This window comes from Vicugna pacos, chromosome 12, assembly GCF_048564905.1.
Source record: "Vicugna pacos chromosome 12, VicPac4, whole genome shotgun sequence".
Taxonomy (NCBI): Eukaryota; Metazoa; Chordata; class Mammalia; order Artiodactyla; family Camelidae; genus Vicugna; species Vicugna pacos.
Window position 1 is genome coordinate 27,858,663 of NC_132998.1, and position 22,205 is coordinate 27,880,867.

The following is a 22,205-nucleotide window of genomic DNA, read 5'->3' on the forward strand; positions in this document are numbered from 1 at the left end:
TGCTCAGCACTGAGAGATGAAGGGCCACCCAGCACCACCCACAGGGAGGGCATCCCACTGCATCTCAGGGATGGCAGCAGGGTGGTAGAACAGAGTGGAACTGGGAGGCAGAAGACCCAAGTAAAATCCCTGTTTCAGTATGTGGTTAAACTGTCAGTAAATCACTCCGCTTCAGTTTCTAAACTTGGCCTGACAAAGGCAGCTGAGAAGACAAAGCACAGGAAATAGGTGTGAAATTCATTTCAAAACAACCACACCTAGTCTCCTCAGTACTTATTTTATTTTTTGCTTTTCAATTAGGGAAGAAATTTTTTCCCATTTTTTTAATTGAAGTATATAGTTGATTTACAATGCTGTATTAGTTTCTGGTGTACAGCACAGTGATTCAGTTATGCATATACAGATGTATATTCTTCATTACAGGTTACTGCAAGCCACTGGATATGGTTCCCTGTGCTATACAGGTGTAGGACCTTGTTTATCTGTTCTGTACATAGTAGTTCGTATGCGCCAATCCCACACTCCCAATTTATCACTCCCTTCCCCCGTTTCCCCTGGTAACCACAAGCACTTATTTAAACAGCTACCAGGAACCCTCCACCCACTTCACCTTGATTGCACCAGGCTCCTGGCGCCCTCGGGGCCTCTTCCCTGCTGGGTTCACCATCTAACATCCTAGCAGGCCCAAGGCAGACAGATGCCTGGCGTTACCTTGCAAAAGGAAGTCAGCAGATCATTTCTTCTGTTCCCAAATATCCCTCATTTAAAGGGCACCGTCTATTTAATAACTGCAACGGTGAGGCAGGGCAAGAAGTCAGAAGCGCTTCATTTTTTTAAAAGGGAAGAAAATGTGCATCTTAGAAGCAAGGTAGCGTGGGATTCATGATAAGCTTATAACCAGGGCAGGTAGAACATGACTCCCCAACACAGAACTTCTCAGAGAAAAAGAAAAAAAATTACAATTGTTGAAATCCTGGGCAAAACTATCAGAATATCTAGGTGTATAAAATGTGAAATAGCTCTTTATTTTGCAGAAGTACAAAATCATAAAATCATTAGAACTAAAAGAAAAAATATTACTACCCTCACTACAATATTTTAATCACACTTCACCTATATATTGATGAAAATTAACCAGATGGAGAACTCTACTCTTGATAATTTATGCAAAAAAATACTTTGACTAGAACTATTCAGAGTGGCAAAATCCCATTTGCTTTAAATTGTGTTGATGGTTCATGAGATTCAGCACTTATTAAACAAATATTTATACTAGTGTATCAGCTTCTTTCTAGGCCCCTGGAATAGAGCTTTTATCCCTTTTAGTACCGCTTCATTTCCAGCCAAAAGGACTCTTTACTGTTTAAATACAGCCTTGGTGCATTAATATGAGGGCCTCAGGAGAACAGTGATGGAAGGAAGGTAACAATGGTTCTTATGGAATAAAAGCACCACAAACTATAAAGACCATTGGAATTTTTGTGCATCGACATTTTACAACTATTTTCCAAAATTTTATTAATGATAATTGTAATTTTAAATATCGTCCTAAAAACAGAAGGGAAGGAGGGAAGGTCTGCTCTCAGAAAAGTAACACATAGAGTTCCAGGGACAAAAAGTCATGGTATATGGTTCGGAAATGTAAGGAAGAACATCTCCTTCTGAATGTAACTGTTTCTTTAACACTTAAAGACTGGTGGTGGTTCAGTGTCACTTCGTTTCCCCATGATTGTGTACACCTTTTACTTTCGTCTAAAGATTTTGAAATTTTTATTTATGAGTCCCGAAGTCAAAAGTTTCAGTCACTTAAAAATGTATAGCAAACCCAATTTACTCAAACATTTAAAAACTTAATCTGATATTGTGGAATCACAGAAGATATTTGGTCTGTGTTCCCTGTTCCTGGCACAGTTTCTAGAACCCTTGGGATTTCCTGAGTGATAAGGGAGACGGGAGCCTCTTTCGTTCTAAAGAGGAGACTCCTGGCAGGATCCCAGACAGCTTCAGGATGGGGGCTGGTGGCCGGAAAAGCCCAGTCTGATTACAAGCGTGGAACTGTCAGCCCCATTCCTTGTCCTCCCAGAAGAAAGAGGAGCTGGAGACAGAGATCATCACCAATGGCCAATGATTTAATCAACCCTGCCTATGTAATAAAGCCTAAAATGATGGGGTTCAGAGCTTCCAGGTTGGCGAACACGCCATGTGCCAGGAGGGGGCGCACTCCAGCTCCATGGGGACAGAGACTCCTGCAGTTGGGAGCCTTACCATCGCCCTAAGTCCTCTCTGTCTGGTGATTCACCTGTGTCCTTTACAATAAACTGCTATGTTTAAACCAGTAAGAAAAGTGCCTTCCTGATTCCTGTGACTCATTCTAACAAATTATCAAACATGAGGAGGAGGGCTGTAGGAACCCTCAAATTTGTTGCCAAGGCAGACAGAGGTGCAGGTAACCTGGGGACCCAGTACTAGCTCCTGGTGTCTGAGGTGAGAGCATCTGAGGGGCTGAGCCCTCAAACCCGCGGTGACTGACGCTAGCTCCGGGCGGCAGTGTCAGGACTGACCTGGATCGCAGGACACCGGTTAGTGTCAGAGACCTGGGGAAGTCGATGGTGTGCAAAGGGAAGACACCTCTCAGAATCTGTCTCCACGTTTTATAAACATTTGGTGCTCTAATAAGTAACTGAGGCTCTGAAATCCTTCACAAATCACACCAAGATTGAACCGTGCTGTATCTGCTTCAACAAATAATTGCTTATATTCCAAGTATAGTTTTTTCAACTGTATTTTCTTATTTTCTAATTTTATCCCATTCCCAAACAAGTGCAGAAAAGCCTTCTGTATCAGTTTGGCAGGGCTGCTGGAACAAACCACCACAAACTGAGTGGCTTAAATAACAAATACGTGCTCTCGGAGTTCTGGAGGCCAGACGTACAAAGGCAAGGGGTCAGTCGGTCCAAACCCCCTGCGGAGGCTCCAGGGAAGAATCCACCCCAGGCCTCTCCTAGCATCTGGGGGCAGTGAGCAGGCCCTGGCGTTCCTGGCTGCTTCTCTGTTCTGCCTCTGTCCTCACATCACCTCTGTATCTCTGTCTTCTCCTCGTCTGTCTCTTATAAGGACACTTATCATTGGATTTAGGGCCTACCCAGATAATCCAGGATGATTTCCTCACCTCGGCATCCTTAACTTCATCATATCTGCAGAGACCTTCTTTCCAAACAGGAGAACATTCCCACGTCCCAGGGATGAGGACACGAACACATCTTTTGAGAGGCCACCCTTCAACCCACTACACCTGCCTGTCCTCCTCCACCCCTTCAAAACCAGAAGCTCTCTTTTGAAATGTAATGCACAGCAAAATTAATAACTGGGGAGAATTAAATTCAATATGACATATCATACACGCCACAGACAGAAGTTTGTTCCTAGTGAATGATGAAGCGAGGCAGCTGCAACGTACGTCAGATCAGCTGTGCTAAGTAGATACACATAACACCTCGGTTCCTATAGACAGATGTTTCTTCACCATCTCATCAGTCTGATAACTTAAAAAGATTGAGCTGCACCACCCAGTATGTTTTCAACATTGTTCACAATCCTGTGTTTATTATTATGGGTTTCCTCACACACGCCAAATTCTAATATAAACAAAGTATCTCTCTTTTAAAAGAAAGGTCACATACATTTTTACACTTGAAAACATAGTCTATTAATGCCTTTTTCATCACTATAACCTATGCATTTGATAGTTTATGTGACATATTAGAATATTCACAAGTAAATGAATTGCTAAATCACATATTAAATTGCATCTCTTTGTTCAGACTGATAATTTAAAATACACACCAAAAAAACTACATCCATGAAGAATTTCTAAAAGGTACTAAAGATTTACAAATCATTCTTTCAGCATAAATGATCAGAAACATAAATGATTATGGCTCTTATGGGAAATAATACAAATACGTAGGAACGTTTGACTCTTTATTTCTTTTATAAAAGAAAAACGTCCCACTGAGAACTGTAAAAACATAACTACAGAAAAATAAACAAAATTCCCTTTAATTGTGACAGCTTGCTATGTCTCCTCTGACCCGTAATAGTTCTAAAACTATGTCATAGCCTCAACTTGGCCAAAAGAAGTAGAACAACAGCTCTTGAGTTCATATGAAGTGACGTTTATTTTTCAATAAGCTGATAAGAAATACAGATTCATAAGTCATTTCTTCAGTCATGGAGAAAAACATTCAGGTCAAGGTGTCCTAGAAATACAAAATGTTTAAAGTATACTTGACCTACAGTATTAATCTCAGGTGTACAACAAAGGCTTTACTATTTCCACACACAAGTAATGAAACACAGTATTTGTCTTTTTCTGTCTGACTTGTTTCACTTAGCATAACATCCTCTAGGTCCATCCATGTTGTCGCCAATAAAATGATTCATTAATGAACATGGAAGCTCTTTGCTTACAGGTTGTCCTTGCTGAGCAGCTACAGTCTAGGCTGGTAAAAATTAATAAACAGAGGCCTAAGCTAACACATTGACATTTACCTGCTATAATTTAAGCCATGTCTTGATTGAGCTGTAAGTAGCTCATGGCAGAATTTGGGTCACCTTTACAAACCATTCACATCAATTCTTGGGAGCAAGCGAATCTCATGATTCTGTTGCATCAGTGGGAACTGTCTGAGCAGAGGTGTCATTGACATCACGTCAGACATGGTATATCCAAGAGTGGAAGGACCACTGGTACCCTCCCGCCTTCCCTTTAGAGGAAGCAGCATCCCTTGCCAGTCACCCTCCCGCCTTCCCTTTAGAGGAAGCAGCATCCCTTGCCAGTCACCCTCGCTCGAACAGTTTGAGTTTATTTTCACTTCTCCCTCCCCCTTCCTCTATCACATGCAGTCCATCCTCAGCCAGGCTGGCCTCCGGGGGTCCCTGACAACAACGCCCCTACCACTCACTGATGACCCTCTCACGTCACTGACTCATGACAGCAGCTTTAAATTATGTCACTCTATCCGCTGGGTCTTTCCTTCTTCATCGGCCATGAATGTCTTTCCCTATATTAATAATATAAATAGCATATAAAGTACTTATATGGGGCACTGTTCTAAGTACTTTCCATATATTAGCTCATTTAACCTTGAGTAGGTTCTATAATTACTCTCCCATTTTACAGTTGAGGAAACTAAGGTACAGTTTAAGCAAGTTGCCCAAGGTCACACAGTTGATAAGAAGGCAGGATTCCAACTGGGGCCTTCTGGCTCCAGAGCCTCCTCTCAGCTCTGAGGCTCTCCTCCTCTCTGTCCTCCTCGCGCCCACCCTAACCATTCTCACTTCCAACACACTGCAACCAACATGAACTACTAACCCAGTCAGACCAGACTGGTCACTACCCTGAAATGCACTGGCCCTGTGTTTTCACACAGCACAAAAAATGCCCTCCCTTCCGCTCTCTGCTTATCCAAATCTTACCTATTCTTCAACGTCAAATTGAGTCCCACTTCTTTCGAGCAGGCTTCCTTGACTGCTTAAGGTTTTATTTCATTCTCTCCAGTGCTACATCTGTCACAGTGTGCTCACACAATTTAGGACTTAATTTTCTATCTTCTTTGCTTTCCCAGTATATTTATTTATTCAACAAAAAAACTTTAAGACCCAAAAAATTCCATTGCAAGTTTGGATATAGGTCTAGAGGCTGAGGGTCCAGCGAAGAACAAGATGCATGAGGCTCTCACGAGGTCTACGTTTGGAGAAGGAGAACAATATATTGGCTCTCCAGCAAAGAGTTTCCAAACAAATAGAAAAAAAAATGAGTTGAACATATTTAAAGAATAGAGAAGATTGTGGGGCTGAGGCCTTAGTGAGCTTGGGGGAAGTAGCACAAGATATAAAATTTTGCTGATATCAAAGAACTAGTTTATATTATTTCCCCCCACATGACCTAGAACTGAGCATAGTGGCAGAATTTCAGTGCTACCACTTACAGATGTAGATTAAGGCCAGACCATACAGCTACCTCAAAAGAAGAGAATGCAATTATCTAATTGAGGATAAGGAGATAACTAACCTAATAATTAGACGCAAAAGAACTAAAGTGCCTCCCCAGGTACACTGATAAAATAAGATAAGTAATTGTTAAATTCCTCCTTCTCACTGCCTCAGACTATTATGTGAATCACCAGAAGAACCATTATAGAAACATTCAAATAATAAACTGCACACAAAGTTATGGTCAGATAGCTGCCAGTTACATATCTCTGGTAGAAAACCTACAGCTAACCAACTCACTCAACTACGAAGAGCAGAATCCTTCTGAAATGACCCTGCTGCTGCAAATAATTTCTACCGCCTTAGCCTGCACTGAAATAGGCTTGTTTAGGTATCTGGAACCATCTAAACTTTGAAGGGATTTTCTGGTTTACATTACAGACTCACTTAACAGTCTACACACATGACCGTATGCAGGGAATGACTGCATGTTGTGGACCATCAGCTCAAATGCAGCAGTGCTCACTTCTCTGCCTAATTAGGAATATATTCAAGGAAAAACAAGGGGATGGAGAACCTGATTGCAGAGAGAGAGAGAGAGTTGGGGATGGGGAGCAGAGAGAAACCCAAAGAAAGTAAATGCCCCTTGCCCTACAGTAAATGCAATCCTTTAAAAACAGACTCTTTTCATGCAGATGTTTCTCTATAGTTTAGGGTCTAGACTCTACGCTATGCAGGAAGAGTTCACTGAGTCTTCACTGAATGGAAAATACAAGAAGTCCTCCGACTACAGTTCTAGGTTGGAAAAATCAAATTTCTACATTGAGAGAGTGACCTTACTAAAGCATTAAAACGGGGAGAGCGCTTGTGTAGTCGAAATGGTTCTCATGATCCCGTCTACACTGATGGCTCAGCTCCTCCCCCAAAGACCTCTCTGATTAAACTAGCATCTTATTCAACACCTCCTGGGCACTTGATGTTCAGTGCACAGTTACTCCAATTTGCTTTGCAGTGGTTCTCACCTGGTTCATCTTCCTGCCTTAGACAATCAACCTCTTAAGAGCAGGAAAGTTTGATTTCATTCCACAGTCATCCATTGCTGGCTGCCCCTACCCCTGCCCTAAAAGTTCCTATTATAACTGAGTACAAAGCTTGGCACATAGAGGTGGACTGTGTATAAGCTTACAGTTAGAAATCTACTGTAAAGGAAATCTAACCTGAATTATCCAGGGCCTGAATGATCTGATTCCTTCTGGCCATCTGACTATTTTACTGCATTTTAGCTTCTCCACACATTGGACACAGAATCAAATTTACTCAAGTACACTACTAAATACCAATTTGTCATATAAACCAATTTCACCAGACATAAGCCAAGAAAGGCAGTTGTGCAGACAGCTCAAGGAAAAGAGAAACAGTTATCTGGTTTTACCTGAATTACTTAGGGAGTATAACAGGGCTTATAATAGAGATGTCAAGTTGGGGGGCATTTTATAATGTGATAATGTATCCTTTGAAAGTAGATTTCCTGTGTTCTTATAGAAAAATATTCCGGGAAAATCATTTCACCTTCAACATGGTAATAGTCCACTACTGCATAACAATTACAGCACAGTGTGCTTTTACTCTGTAGCTCAAAGTGAAATGGTAACAAAACCAGCACAGGGCCAATGTCAAGCTCGAGCCTCACTCTTCAGGCTCTAGTTCAGCACCCTTCCCACTGTCTCTCTCCCTTTTTTTCTGAAATGCTTAAATAGGACTACTGGATTATAGGACTCCTGGGACACTTCAGAAGCTGCGCATGAAATTTACCTGGAGGATGGGGACAACCTCTATTTAACATACTTCATTTCACCTGGATACAGCAACATATGTTTGCAGCTTAGGTGACAGCATATTTGATGCTGATGCCAAAGTTCACAACTGAAAGAAACTGAAGTACCTTTACACTGTGGCTTATTTTTCTTAACCTTACATCTCTCCTCCTGATGCATTTCCTATCATCAGCTGACAGAAAATTTGAAAATAACTGACCAAATCCCAAAGCTAGCCAGCAGGACTCACCAGCAGAGAAACATTCGGGGAATGACTTCCCAGACTCAGAGACAAGGGCAGAGTCACCAAAGAGGCGATGCAATAGCTCCCTACTCATAGTGTTTGTTTTCCTCTCCTTCATGTCTGACAGTCTGTGCTTGCTATCTTGCTCCTTCTTCGAATATAAAGTAATTTTTATGAGCGAGCTTGAGAGAACAGCACGCTTTTACGGAGCTGTCCTTCATAAACAAAAGTGAGGCTCCTCAGCAAGAAGACATGCACTTTGAGAGGTTTTTTTTTTTCAATATAACTATCTCCTTTTATATAATTAGGGATGTGCATCTAGAGAAAGAAAGTCAACCAAATATTTGTAAAGAGAATCGTATTTTCTCACTTTCTTACATTACCATTTCAGAGCTACCTTACCATTCTGGTTTAGCAATGGTACTCCTCCATCTCTCCCCAAACCTGACAAGCAGCTCATTAATAAATATGTAAATGAACTAAACTAGCTCCACTTTAAAGGAAATCGGTAACAAATCCTTCCTATGATTTTTTTTTGTAATGTGGATAATTGTTCATAACCTTTTTAAAAGTAGGGTGCATGTGCAGTGGAAGGCACAGGGACACAGTAAATGTTAGGTGGAGAGATAAATACTTTACCCTTGAACAACGCTGGGGTTAAGAGCGCCAACCCGCCAGAGTCGAAAATCCTAGAGTAACTTCTGATCAGCCCTTCACATTCACAGTTTCATGGCCTTGGATTCAAATGACCAAAGATTGTGTAGTCCATAGTATTTAGTATTGAAAAAAAAATCCATGTGTAAGTGGACCCACACAGTCCAAACTCATGTTGTTCAAGGGTCAACTGTAATTCCTGGTGCAGGATGTGGCCTTGACTCTGTTCCGGGTTTCCATGCAGAGCTCTCTGGCCACTCTCAAGTTAGAATTTTGTCCTTGCTCTACAGCACTAACTAAGCTAACTAACCTATGTCACTGTTACAGGAATTGGAGACTTGTTCCACAGTGGCTCTCGGCCTATCACAAGGATGGAATTTAATTCAAGATAGTAAAGGTTACCTGTAAGAGAAAGTTTTCAGTGAATCACTACCTGGGTTCAGTCACAGCTCTAGGACTACAATCCCACATGTTTTTGCACCTTCTCTTAAAATATTATCTGTGTGGTCACTGACAGCCAAAGAGGAATAACAGGCTTGGCCAATTAAACGAGCAGATCTCCTTATCTGACCCCATAGGTGTGCATCACAATAAGCTTTAAAATAAATAAATGAAAAGCCTTGAATTTTAAACCATATCTTCCTCAAGGTCTGGGTTAAGGGAAGTGACAGGCCCAAGGTCACAAAGTCATTGACAGGGCATCCACACCCGCCTAGGAAATACTGCAGCATCAGAGCGCTGTTCCCATTTGCTGGTTGGGATGGGATGTGGCATATGATTGATCTCAATTGGAGGAGATACGAGTTCTTTATCCAAAAGACACTAAAATAGGTCAGAAGATATTACTCAAAACAGATCCAGACTCTTAAAATCAGTAGACACTAGCTGAGTCAAAAAGAAGGGTTGAGTTTTGGAATAAGTCACTGGATACAGTGCCTGGCTGACTGGGGGAATCTAGAAGACTTCGCCTGCCAATCAAAAAAAAAAAAAATGAAGTGGTGTAAAAAGAAGTTTCAATATTTTTTAAAATGAAAAATATATCAACGGATCACTGCTAATATTAAAGATCTGTCACACATATTCTAAAGCATCCTCAATACTGCAGCTTCTCAGAGAAACCCTACAAGCATCCCAGCGGTCTTAAGCATCAAGCCACACTCGGGTGAATCTTTAGAGCCCTGTTTGCAGTTCCTCTCAACCTCGCTAGCACCCCTCTTCCAAAAAAAGTCCTGAATTGCTCTGCTGCACTTTTCCAGGTGTAGCCTCTAGGTTCCGAGGGGCTGGGGGCTAGGCCTGCAGGAGCGAGCGTAGGAGAGGAGGGAACCGACGCTGGGCACGACTAGGAACCCTCTTCCCCAGGAGGGTGCCGGGTCTACCCGCTGCAGGGGAGCCCCGCCGCTAGGGATCCCCACGCTCCCTCCGCAGGATCGCCCTGCAGACTCTCCTCGTCCAGGCGTGACCGTCTCTGCGCGGCGGGGGAAGGGGGAATGCCATGCTTTCGGTCTTTCCAAAACCGGGAGGTCCACTCAGTCTGAAAAATGGGGACAGGGAGAGGGGGCTGCAGACTGTCCCAGCCCCGAGTCCCTGCATCCTTCTCGAAGCCTCTCTCTCGGCCTCTTCCTCAGAGGCAGCCCACCCTGTAGAGCTCCCCACCGCCCCCGAGTCGCCGTCCCCGCGCCACTAGCCGCCTGCCGCGCTCACCTTGGCCCGCACCAGCGCTGGTGGCGGTGGAGTTCCCGCAGCCCATCGCGCCGCCCGCCGGGGAAGCCGCGCTCCGGAGCTGGCAGCCGCAGATCCCGGGGGCGGAGATGGAGGCGGAGGGCGGTGCGCCCCGAACAGGAGGCCAGCTGGGGGCCCGCGGGTCCTGGGGGCGCACGGGGACGGCCCCCTCCCTCCGCCAACGACGGGAGTGGACCTGGGCGTGGACCTGGGCGCGGCAGTCTAGGGCGGGCTCGGGCGGAAATCGGCGGACACCCCTAGCCCCCGCCCTGCTCGGGGACCCCACTGGACCCACCCGTTCCCTCGGCAACTGGGGCGCCGGCCAATCCGCAGCCTCCTGCAGGCCCCTGGGTCAGGCATTGGTCGCCATTAAAAGGGGGCGGGAGTTTAAAGTGGGTTTGGGGGAGAGGGCGAGGCTGAGGGGCGTGGCCGGTGTGAGCAAGAGGGTGAGGCGGAGCGACATAAGATGCCCACCCGCCCGCCCTCCACAGCCTCGTTGCCTTTTCTTCTCTTTCCCCTCTTTCCCTTCCCAGCTCCAGAATGCAGGGAGGAGAGGAAGTAGCAGGGAACACCTGTTTTGAGCAGAGTGGGCGCCCAATAATTGTTAATAGACAAGCCAACACCGAAATCCATTTCTGCTTTAGCAGAAAGCTAATGCCGCTCTGTTCCCCCATCCACACTGGCTAGTAATGAACATAAGGGCTTCCCCCAGGTTGGTCATAGTAACCTACTCCACTTTCAAATTAGTATCTGCCGTAATTTTGATAACCTGGGTCCAGAACCTGAACTCTGATTTAATGACAGAACTGCGAAATTACGTGGCACCTTTCAACTTAGTAGTTGGGCAAGTGTTACTGGAATCAGATTGCCTGAGTTAAAATCCCTGCTCTGCCCCTTAATAGCTGTGTGACTTGAGCAAAATTACTGAATCCACTACTGTATCCATTGTTTTACCTATAAAACTCAATAATAACTCAGATACATGCAAAGTGCCTAACACAGTGCCTGACCCTAAATAAATGCCAGCTCTTCTTTTTCTTAAATCTATTAGAAGTAAGTGCTAATTCCCTGAAGGTAAGGACTATCTGATTTATCAAAATATCCTCCTGGCTCATAGGACAGACTCAATAAATGCTGTGTGAGATGAATTCAAGCCAGAAATTAAATCTCCATTTTAAATCCATTTAATATTTATAGAGAGCCTAGCCTGTGCCAAGTCCTTTGTTAAAATTAACTTTCAGGGATTCAAGCATGCGGGAGACAGTCTATCCAGGTAGACAGATTATAAACAAATTAATTACAATATAGTAGGGCTGCTAACAGAGGAATACAGGGAGCCCAGAGGATACTGGAATACTGGTTAAAAAACTTTACTAAACCCATCCAGCTGTGTTTAGAGAAAATCTTGAACCAGAACCAAGGCCCTGGTGGATGGTTGAACATGATCTTTGAGGTGATGGTGAAGACTGGGTCGTCCTATTATTCAAGATTCAACATGCCCCATTTGAAAATTAGTTGTACCTGAGTATGTGCTGAGATGGTAACTAAATCTTGGGCAAATAGGACATTTTTGAGTTTGACTCTAGAAGCACTGCTTCTCTACCTTGGCCTCCACCATCTCGGTTCAGTGGCTACCCCTGTACAAATACAGAACTGGTGAGGGAGAAAAGGGGAAACTATCAAACAGCCAAAAGCAACACTCTTGCTTACTTCTTCACTGTCTGACACTGGACTCCAGCACTAGGAGACTTGTAAGAAAGAGAAAAATAGACCCTGACATCCAGAAAATGGCCTGACACTCACAGCTAGGTTTTCATGTTTTCCTATTAAAGACAGTTTCACAGAACATCAATGTCAGAGACAGCAGCTCAATAACTATGAGGAAGTAAGACCAAAAATAAGACCACTCAGTAATCTTGTCTGAATATGACAAAAACAAAGTTGCTGGCAAACCACAAAAACACCAAACAACACCCAATCCTGACTAATATGAATGACTGCTACGTTTTTACCAGTTATAATGTTAGCAGCATTCCAGTCCTCCTGCCTTGTAGATGAGATTTATTTAGAATATCCCACGATGGGTGGGGTATAGCTTAGTGGTAGCGTGACTGCTTAGCATGCACGAGGTCCTGGGTTCCATCCCCAGAACCTTGTTTAAAAAAAAAAAGAATATTCCATCATAGAATTGTCCATGCTTCCCAACAACATTCAATCTAGAAGAGTTCTGCTTCCTTAAACCCCAACCAAAATCACCTAACTTGGACCCAAATCTTTTAAGTCCTTTTCTGACACCCTGTTACTCAGATGCCTTGTGGTTGGTTCCCCATGATGTTCATTCTCTGCCACTGCAGTGAGCGATAAACCCAACTTGTTCAACAACCAGAACGTTCCTGGTGGTCTTTGGCTGCAGGACATTGACCCTTGTAAATAAGATGTACTCTGCCTTATAAGGTTATAGAGTGTGCTGTCTATCCTTTCAACAAACACTGTTGAACATCTCGTTTGTGCCAGCCACTCTTCTAAAGGCTTTAGATACAGCAGTGAACATGGCATAGAGGAAATATCTAATGAAAGGAGACAGATTAAAATCAAATAAAAGATAATATCAGATACTATAGTGCAATGGGAAAAAAATAAATCAGGGTACTGGACTAGGAGACTAAGGTAGAGAAAGAGGTGCTATGTTAGGTTGGATGACCAAGGAAGGCTCCTCTGAGAAAGGGGTATTTTAGCTGAGGTCTGATTGATGAGAAGAAATTAGACGCATGAAGACCAAGGAAAGAGCATTCCAGGCAGTGGAAATGGGAAGTGCAAGAGTCCTGAGGTAGGAACATGCTGGATATGTTTCACAAACCAAAAAAGGTCAGGATGGTAGGGCAGGAGCAGAGATGGAGGGGGTTAGCTGAAGAGGAAGGCCAAATCACACTGGGTAGGATGGGCTTCAGAAAAAGTTAAAATTTTATTCAAAAGGCAATGCAAAATCATTTGATGAGACAATCTATGTAAATTTCCTAATAAAGTGTCATGCATACAGTAAGTACTCCAAAAATGTCAGTTCTCTACCTAATGTGGCGTGAAAGAGTAAGTCTAATGTCGTTTTTTGGGGGTTTTTTTCCCCCTTAGGAATTTATCTTGTAGACAAAAGCTAACTGCATTTGGGTGTTTTTAAAAAGCAGTGAGTCAACAGAAAATCATTAACGCATGCCTCATTTCCTGACTGGTCAGTTTTCGCTTCTTTCTCTGTGTCGGTTGAATCATACCATTTAGCTGTTTTCATTCTTTGAACAAGGACTGATGTGATGTGGAGGAGAGAGAAGAGGTGTGTGACTGAAACTGATCTGACAAGAAAAAGAAAGCAAGACGCAGGAAGACACGGAGCTCAGTCAGTCTCAGTTTTCACGGTTTTTCTTCCGTAAGGGGCTCACCACAAAAAGTTTGTGTCTTACGCAAACAGCCTGAGTTTTATTTATGGTTTTCTCTTTTTCCCGTTGACAAGCTGCAGGATGGCTGCCTCAGCTCTGAAGAGCTCAACCACACACAATACTCAGCAACAAAGAGGGGGCTTTCCCCGCTTCATGTCTCTTTTTAAAGCCCAGAAGCATCCAGAACACCTCCTCTCCCTTTTAATTGGCCAGGACTGGGTCACATGCCCCTTCCTGATCCAACCTCTAGGAAGTAAAATAGGATGGTTATAACTGACTCTGGTAAGTTACAGTCTGCCCCTGAGTCATGACAGGAAGTGCAGGGTAGACACCTGAACAGAAGTGAGGCTCTGCTGGCAAAAGTGGGGGGCGGGGAAAATTAACAGCTGCTTAATCAATGGTTGTGATAGATACTACAAATATGCCCCAACATTGAGTTGCCTTCTGGGTTAGGCTTCTCACTCCCTTGAAGATGGGCACACAGACATATGAGTAGCTTTGGCCAATTAAATGTGAATAAAGGTGAAATATGGCCTAGAGTCTCTATGAATTCTGACTTCCTGGGAGTTAGGTGTAAGGAGTGCAAGCGATTACCCATTATTCTGGGTAACGCCTGTAAGATACAGGGGAGAGGGGTCAAAAGTAGGCAGGGAAAGCCTTTCAGGCTGCATTGCAGTTCTGACACCCATAGGGGAAATAAGGAGAGAGATCTGTAAGGAGAGACTGGGTAGGAAGAAGCTATGACAGTGCTGTAGCTTGGAGAAAGTCTTAGCCAAGGCCAATGCAGATTTCCTGTGAGGGGAGTCCCATGCTGGGCAGAGATGGCTAGACCCTAGTAACCCAGCTGAGCTGCAAGCTGCCTGGGGAGATCTTGCCCTCAGCTCGACCACAGCAGCAGACCTGGAAGGTGCCAGCAGCTGGAGACTTTCAGCCAACTTCACCCCTCACAGCAGGTACTCTCTTGAAGGGAAATCTGAGCAGTCCATCACCAAGCCTGCTGCACACAAAGAAACTCTTGATTACACGCGCTGGATTCTCCAGCTGTGAGGACCCTGGAAGCACGTGTGGAGGAGTTGTATCTCCCTAGTCAGCCTGGATCCCTAAGTCACTGCATCAGGCAGGCCCCACCCACACCTGCACTGGCCCTGCAGTATGAACAAGAAAGAAACTTCTGTTGTGTTTAAGCCACTGAGATGTTAGGATTATCATCATACACCAATCGGTATATCATAACATACCATATCATATCAAAACAGCATAGCATTTTACAATGTGTCATAACACAGATACAGCAACCAAACCTGTGTTTGGTACAATATACATTTTCAAATGCATTGGCATAAAATCAGCCACAGTGTTTTCCTGTGGTAATTTTGACCTCTTTTATATCCAGGGGTGTGTCCCCTTTTCCTGTCCCACAGTGTACTTTTTCTTTCTTTCTTGGTTGGTCTTGCTGTAGATTTGTCCACTTTATTGACGTTTCAGAGTCCACTTTTAATTTTTTTACCACCTCTTTTTTTGTTTTGTTTTCATTTCTATTTCCAGGCTTTATTTTCTTTCTCATCTCTTTGAGTTTACTTTGATATTTTTATAACTTCTTGAGTTAATCACCAAACTCATTTAAATCTGTCTTTTAAATATTGTTTATGCTACAGCCCCAAAGTTTCGATATTTTATATTTTCACCATCATTCAGTTGTAAATACCTTGTACTTTCCATTACCTATTAATCCATGATACATTGAAAACTTATTTCCAAATGAATTTTTAAATGTATTAATATTGTTACTACTGATTTTAATTTGTCTTGGAAAGAATTATCACTGAAAGTGATGGTTTGAAATATACTGGGACTTCCCTTTTCATTCTCCATGTTTAGTATTTGAAGATGTTTCAAAACATCTTCATATGGCACATGCTACTTATTCAGCACATAAATGACATTTTTTAACAGTGTTCAATATATGTAAGTCATATCTCTCTAAACTGTTATCTCCTTGAGGACACAGATGGTGTCCTACATTTTATATTTCCTTTCCTGCACTATGAAAACAGGTAAAATATCTTTGTATGAGTATAAATGAATAGGGGTGAGGAAGAGAGAAAGAGAATCAATCATTGTAAAAACATTTTTAGCCCAAATGCCATGATTAATCCTAAGACTCGTTTTTCAAGGCAACTTACATCATCTTTCTGAAAGCAGTGACAATGAGTTTTTGAACTCTTACTATGGGTCAGACACAATGATAATTACTATTTGCATCCTCAAGGGGATTACATAAAACCCTAAGGGGTAGATTCTGTTGGGTGGTTCACAGACTTAATAGGAAGATTGGAAACCTGCCCTGGGGAGCAGTCAGCAGGCAAGGGAGACTGGGCAATGGGACCCTGCAGCCATGTGCTTGTCCAGCTGTGCCACCATACCTGCCACCAGGACCCCGATACCTGCCACTGCCTCTATTCGCCCCTGCTGCTATAACAAACCCAACTTCTCCCTCACTTACCTGTGTACCACTTTGTCCAGATTCAAAGCCTCAGGAGAAAGATCCAAGGTCAATGCTTTGTAGGGTCAGAGAGAGAAAGAAGCTATCTCCCTCTAGTTGAGAGGGATGGGGGAGCTCTGCCTCCCATCATGACTTAATCAGCAGGCGATTTCCACCCCCCGACTTGAGAGGGGGTTCATTTCTGAGTAGTTCTAAAAGGAATTTATCTATCATAACACGGATGACATTTGATTTAAAAACACTGAATCCAATGCTCTCATGGGATAGTGAGGAGACTGAGCAAAGAGGTCTAGTTCACCATTGCTTTATTGGTTAGCAGAGCAAGAACTTGAACCTGTGGCTTCTTGTTTCCTGTCCAGCTCTGGACCAGACTATCCTGCCTCTTTCATCCTGAAAGACAGACCAAAGCAATGACAGCCCTCTGACCGTCCTCCTCCCTTGCAGATATTATTCTTCCTCTGGGAGAACAAGAGATTGAGGCGTGTGGACCTTTGGGCCTCAGTAACCATCAGATTTGGCAGGCAGCTTTGGCTCTGAAAACTGAAGTTTGCTGGAGCTCTGAGTTGCTGGCTGTGGAGGGAGGGTTGGGAGGTACTTAGCAGGAGCCCCTATCACGGATAGGGGAGGACAGTCATATCTCCCTGGAGCTGAAGCTTGGCCTCCGTGGCTGCCCCATACCACCACCCCCCAGCCCAGGCTCCAGGGCATTCTGACCTCTCTGGTTCCCTGGGTCCTTCTCTGTCCCCCTCAGATCAGCCAATAGTGGACCTGAGCTTCCAAAATAAACCTTACCAGGAAACCAAGAAACAGCAGCACCCACACAGTAATTTTTTTCACCATAGAGAAGAGTAAATTTACACTTCTTATCCTAACCAGATTAGATAACCAGATACCCCAAAATACATCTTCCCAGATCAGGGGGCCATTTCCCCCATGCTCCTCCTCAGGTGCCCTCTCTCCTTGGCTGGAGTAGTTGAAACAAATCCCTTCTCCTCCACAGTCCTGATGCAGGAGATGGACTAGCCCAGATGAAGGCTGCTTCCATGCTCCCCTACTGCCCATCAACCCTCTCACTCTTTGGGTGAGATTTGGCAAAAGTGAATCAAGAAGGCATTGGTTCATGGATCTGGAAAGCACATAAGCAAGGACAACCTCAGCTGTGCTTTGACAAGACACCAAAAGTCTTCAGGACTCAGCTTGGTCCCAAACTCAGGTCCCACTTGGTGGCCCCTGGTAGCATCGGCCTCCCCACCTCATAGTGGCCAAGACAGCAGCATCAGATCCTCATGGGTGCTCAAGTTCAAGGCCAAAGACAAAGCCCATGCATCTTTTCTGGTAATTCCTGTTAAATTCCCAGTAGTCATTCAGACTGAATCATTCTTTCCTTCACATGCTTATCCATGGACAAGTCTTTGAGGACAAGAGGGTGTGGCAATGTGACTGGCCGGTCTTGCTTCACCCCATCACTCTGTCAGACTGCGAGGACTAAGACTAAGAGCAGACCTTAGGCACCAAGGCGAGCTCCCCTTTCCTTTTCATTCCTTGCACTGAAGAGGACCTTTCCAGAATGTAAATCCGATCAAATCACTGCCTCCTATCTTAGAATCTTTGATAGCTTCCCATTACTTTTATGATAAAGACAAAAGTGCTAGACTTGGCCCGCAAGGCTCTTCTTGGCCTGACCTCTGTCCACCTCTCCTACTTCTACGCCCCTCTCATCTCCTTTGGTTTCAGATACTCTTCATGTCCCTCCCAGCACTAGACCTTTGCACTAGCTGTTCCATTTGCCTGGAATGCTCTTTTTTTCTCCTCTGCCTAATTAATTCCTACTTAGCCTTCAAGCTTTACTCAGGTGTTACTTCTGCAGAGAAGCCTAGTCTCACCTCCCTGACAAGTTTGTTTCCCTATTCCGGAGCCTCTTGGTCCTCAAAGAACTTGTCACAACTGGGGGAGGGTATAGCTAAGTGCTAGAGTGCATGCTTAGCAGGCACAAGAGGCCCTGGGTTCAATCTCAAGTACCACCATTAAAAAATAATAATAAATAAATAAAATGAACCTAGTTATCTCCCCCTGCCAAAACAAACAAAGCAAAACACTTGTGACAGTTGCAGCTTTAGGTTTCTGTGTGATTCTTAGGTTAACTTCGGTCTCTCCTACAAGGCTGTCTGTTCATTAACACAGAGATCAGGCCTGGTTTGGCTTCATCATTATTTCTCCAGCACTTTGCTCAGTGTTTGGACCAAAGTAGGGACTCAGGAATATATATGAGCATCCATCCATGCCACTGTGAGGCTGACATAGAGAAAAAGACAGACAAAAGCAAAAACAAAAACAAAAATTTTAAAAACCTAAATAGATGCCCCCAAATCATCAGTTGTAAGTGGAGGAGCTAATTAGATGGTGACAGTGACACCTGAGGACAGGAAGGAGCTAGTCTCTTAAAGCCTCTTGGTTTTGCATTTCAACCAGCTATGACCATCTCAGGCCTCCAAGACTCGGAGCTTGGAACCAAAGAACGGGAGGAGCCCCAGGAGTGGAGAGGAAAGTGTGATGAGCTAATTTCCTGGAATTTCAAAGCAAGAAAGGATCCCAGGAAACGTGGTTCAGGGCCCTGCCATCCAGCATCTGGAGGGACCCCACTGTAAAGCTCACACATGTAGCTACTTCCTCTTCCCTAGGCTGATGCCTAATTACTTGGCCATTTTTAAAGGCAGGGGCTGGGGAAGAGACAGAAATAGTTATGTGACCTGAATCATCTTGTAAAGCACCCATTTTCCTCACCCATCATCATTGCCAGCCTCACAACTTGATGTTATCACATCTTTTATAATTGACGTAAAAGTCACATAACGTAAATAAGCCATTGTAAACTATACAGCTCAGTAGCATTTAGCCCTCACAGCGCTGCACAGCCATCTCCACTATCTGGTTCCAAGCCATTTTCATCACCTCAAAAAGAAATCTTCCACCCATTAAGCAGTCACTCCCCACCTTTATTCCCCACCCCTGGCAACCACTCCCCTGCTTGCTGTCTCTGTGGATTTGCCTGTTCTGAGTATTTCACATAAATGAAGATGTTATTACACTTTAAATGTGGGATTATTCCATAGTATTTTTACGTTACCAAAGCTTATATATTGTTTTGTGCTCCCGTGAACTTACAGGCTAGATAGGTTCGAGTGAGATCTAGAATGAAAGGTTGTATTTGAATTTAGCAGTTACTTACAATAATGAGAAACTGGGGAACATTTGCAGCAGGCAAGTGGCAAACCTGCTGCTATGCCTAATCAGCACCATGTTGAAAGTTTAATGCACATGTGGAATAAAGATTGTCATGTCCTTTTCTCCGGGGCATGTCCTCATCTCCTACAGGGAACTGGGAGCATTTTCTTTGGCCAGCAAAACATTCAGGATATGAAAGACATCCATTAGCCTGTGTAGCATGGACGAGCTTGCCCTGATGAATTAAAGAGAGATCAAGCTAGAATTCAAACCAAGAGCAGGAAGTAATTTGCCTGAAATTTTTTTGGCTTATGAATTTTTTTACATACTATTTTTGAAGATTTGAAGCACGGTTGAATAATCTTCGATGACTTAAAAAAGAAACCAGTAAGACTCTTCCAATGTCATATATTCATTTACAAATTTAATGTTAAACTTGTAAATATTCTTGCACTTGTATTACATTTAAGATCACATATTTTAAATTGTGCAACATAATCAAACCTTAGGGAAACCTGGGAGTGACAGTTTGGATGCATATATATGAAATTTTCATTACAACAGACTGTCATTTTATAAGTTCAGTTTTTAAAAATGGATTATAGCAATTGTGTATTTGTTTCCCTAAACAGGAAAATAAAAGGAAGTTTGACATTGAAATTCCCAGATCCACATTTCTCCTGAAAAGTCCGTTTCTTCCAAAGGAATTCCTCTCCATTTTTTCATAGACTACTTTAATGGAAAATGAGCTACATTCTCACCCCTCCAGATTAGCTTACAAATGTATTTGAAAGCCAAAACAACACAGTTTAACATGCTAAGGAAACTTTTTTTTTTGTTACAAAACTCTCATTTCAAGTGTATTGGTAATCCATGGAGATCAGTCAAACCTTTATGGTAGAATATCAAAAATTTGGCTAACATAGCTAGACTGTCAATATCACGTCTAAATTTAGTTGCTACTTGGCCTATCAGATGGCCTCGTTGCTATGACTAAATAAACAATATACACGAATGGTTAAGATTAAATTGCTTGGAAAAGAGGGAAGGAACTAGAAGGTGAAATGAAGACATTTAATCATTAGCTAAAGCCCAGGAAATGTGGACTCCTGTGTCTGGACTCAAAGGAATTTCTAAAGAAAGTGATTTCCATATTTTAGGCCCCTCTAGTAGAGAATATCTTTCAGGATTCAGGGAGATAAAGAGGACATCATTTTCTGATTTTAAATGCTTCAACAGGTGACCAAAAAAAAAAAATTATTAAACTGCTCAATGTTTTCCAGCTTGAAAATCTTCAAACATGATTTCAGATACAGGGTGTCAGGCTAGAAACCTCATAGACTAAAGTGGTTCTGAATCCCGGTTTCTTACAGACACTCAATCCACCCACCTTGAGTTTCTCCAGCCTCCCCAATATGTGGCTGCTTCTAACCCCTCCATGAATCAGACTTCGCCGTCTCCTGCTTTGTTCAATTCCACAGAAATTCAATTTTCTGAGTGTCTTAGCAGTAACCCTGGTGAACAGTCATGTTTAAGATAAAACAGAGCAGGATACTGAAGACTTAGGACTTCGGAGTCAGACAGACATGGGATTAGTCCCCTATCCTGGCATTGACGACTGAACAACCTAAAACCCCCTAACCTCTTTAGACCTACAGTGTGGACGTAATCTAAACAAAGGAAAGCACACAGACCCTTTGGGCCAGATTGCCTGGGTCTAAATCCTAATTCACCACTGACTAAAGTTACCTCATTACTCTCTGTCTCTGCTTCCTTATTTGTAAAAAAAAAAAAAAAAAAAAAAAAAAGTGGGGGTGGAGGGGATGATAGCACCTACACCAGAAGTTTCCATGAGAATTAAATGAGTTCATACACGTAAATCACATCTATGTCTGGCACATGGTGAGAACCATATGGGACATTTCAGTGGTGGTATAATAGTAGTGATAGAAGAAGGAGAAAAAGAAATGTTGCTGTTACTACTGCTAATAGTTTTGGATGAGAATTAAGTGAGACCATAAAGTACCTCACCAAGACTAACGTTCAGTCAACTACCTATTAAGCATATCCAGCTTCAGAAAATACAAAGGCAGTGGATGCTTATTCCCAGTCATTTAACGACATTTTTAGTGAGTAACTTTGAGATGCTGCAGACTGTGCCCGATGCTGACCACACAGAGACACAAAAATAGGAGGCCAACCCTCACAGACCCTCAGGCTATCAGGGAAAGAGACATGCTATTGGGTGTTCTACATGCTATGGGACATGTTACATGGGATTCCACAGTGTTTTAAACAGAGGAGCTCAGACAAGGCTCTCTAAAGGGGTGACACTTGAGCTGAATCTTTAAATATGCATGGTCTAGCCAGATGGAGAAGACCTAGGGAGCATTCCTGGAGAGGGAGCAGCCACCCGCTATGCTACTGCCAGAGCCTCTTTCTGTCCCAAAACAACTGATCATATCTTCTTCTCCTTTCATCCCATGTTGGCTCCTCACTGCCAAGAAGACAGAGGCTAATCTCTCTAGTTGGCATTCAAAGCTTTTGTAACATCTGCCTCTTCCTCCTTTGTAGCTCTCTTTCCAGCCACTCCTCTTTGTGAGCACTGTGTTCTGAGCACTCCAAACAGG

At 43.3% G+C, this 22,205-nt stretch overlaps 1 protein-coding gene across 1 annotated transcript in view; it reads right to left on the reverse strand.

Moving 5' to 3' along the window:
• The window catches only part of C12H12orf75 (chromosome 12 C12orf75 homolog), a 76,329-nt gene that overhangs the window by 22,021 nt on the left and 32,103 nt on the right, over positions 1–22,205 (reverse strand). Inside the window, exon 2 of the mRNA XM_072972415.1 lies at positions 10,408–10,772. Within this exon, the coding sequence (XP_072828516.1) occupies positions 10,408–10,772 (365 nt within the window). The remainder of the gene's footprint in view (positions 1–10,407; positions 10,773–22,205) is intronic.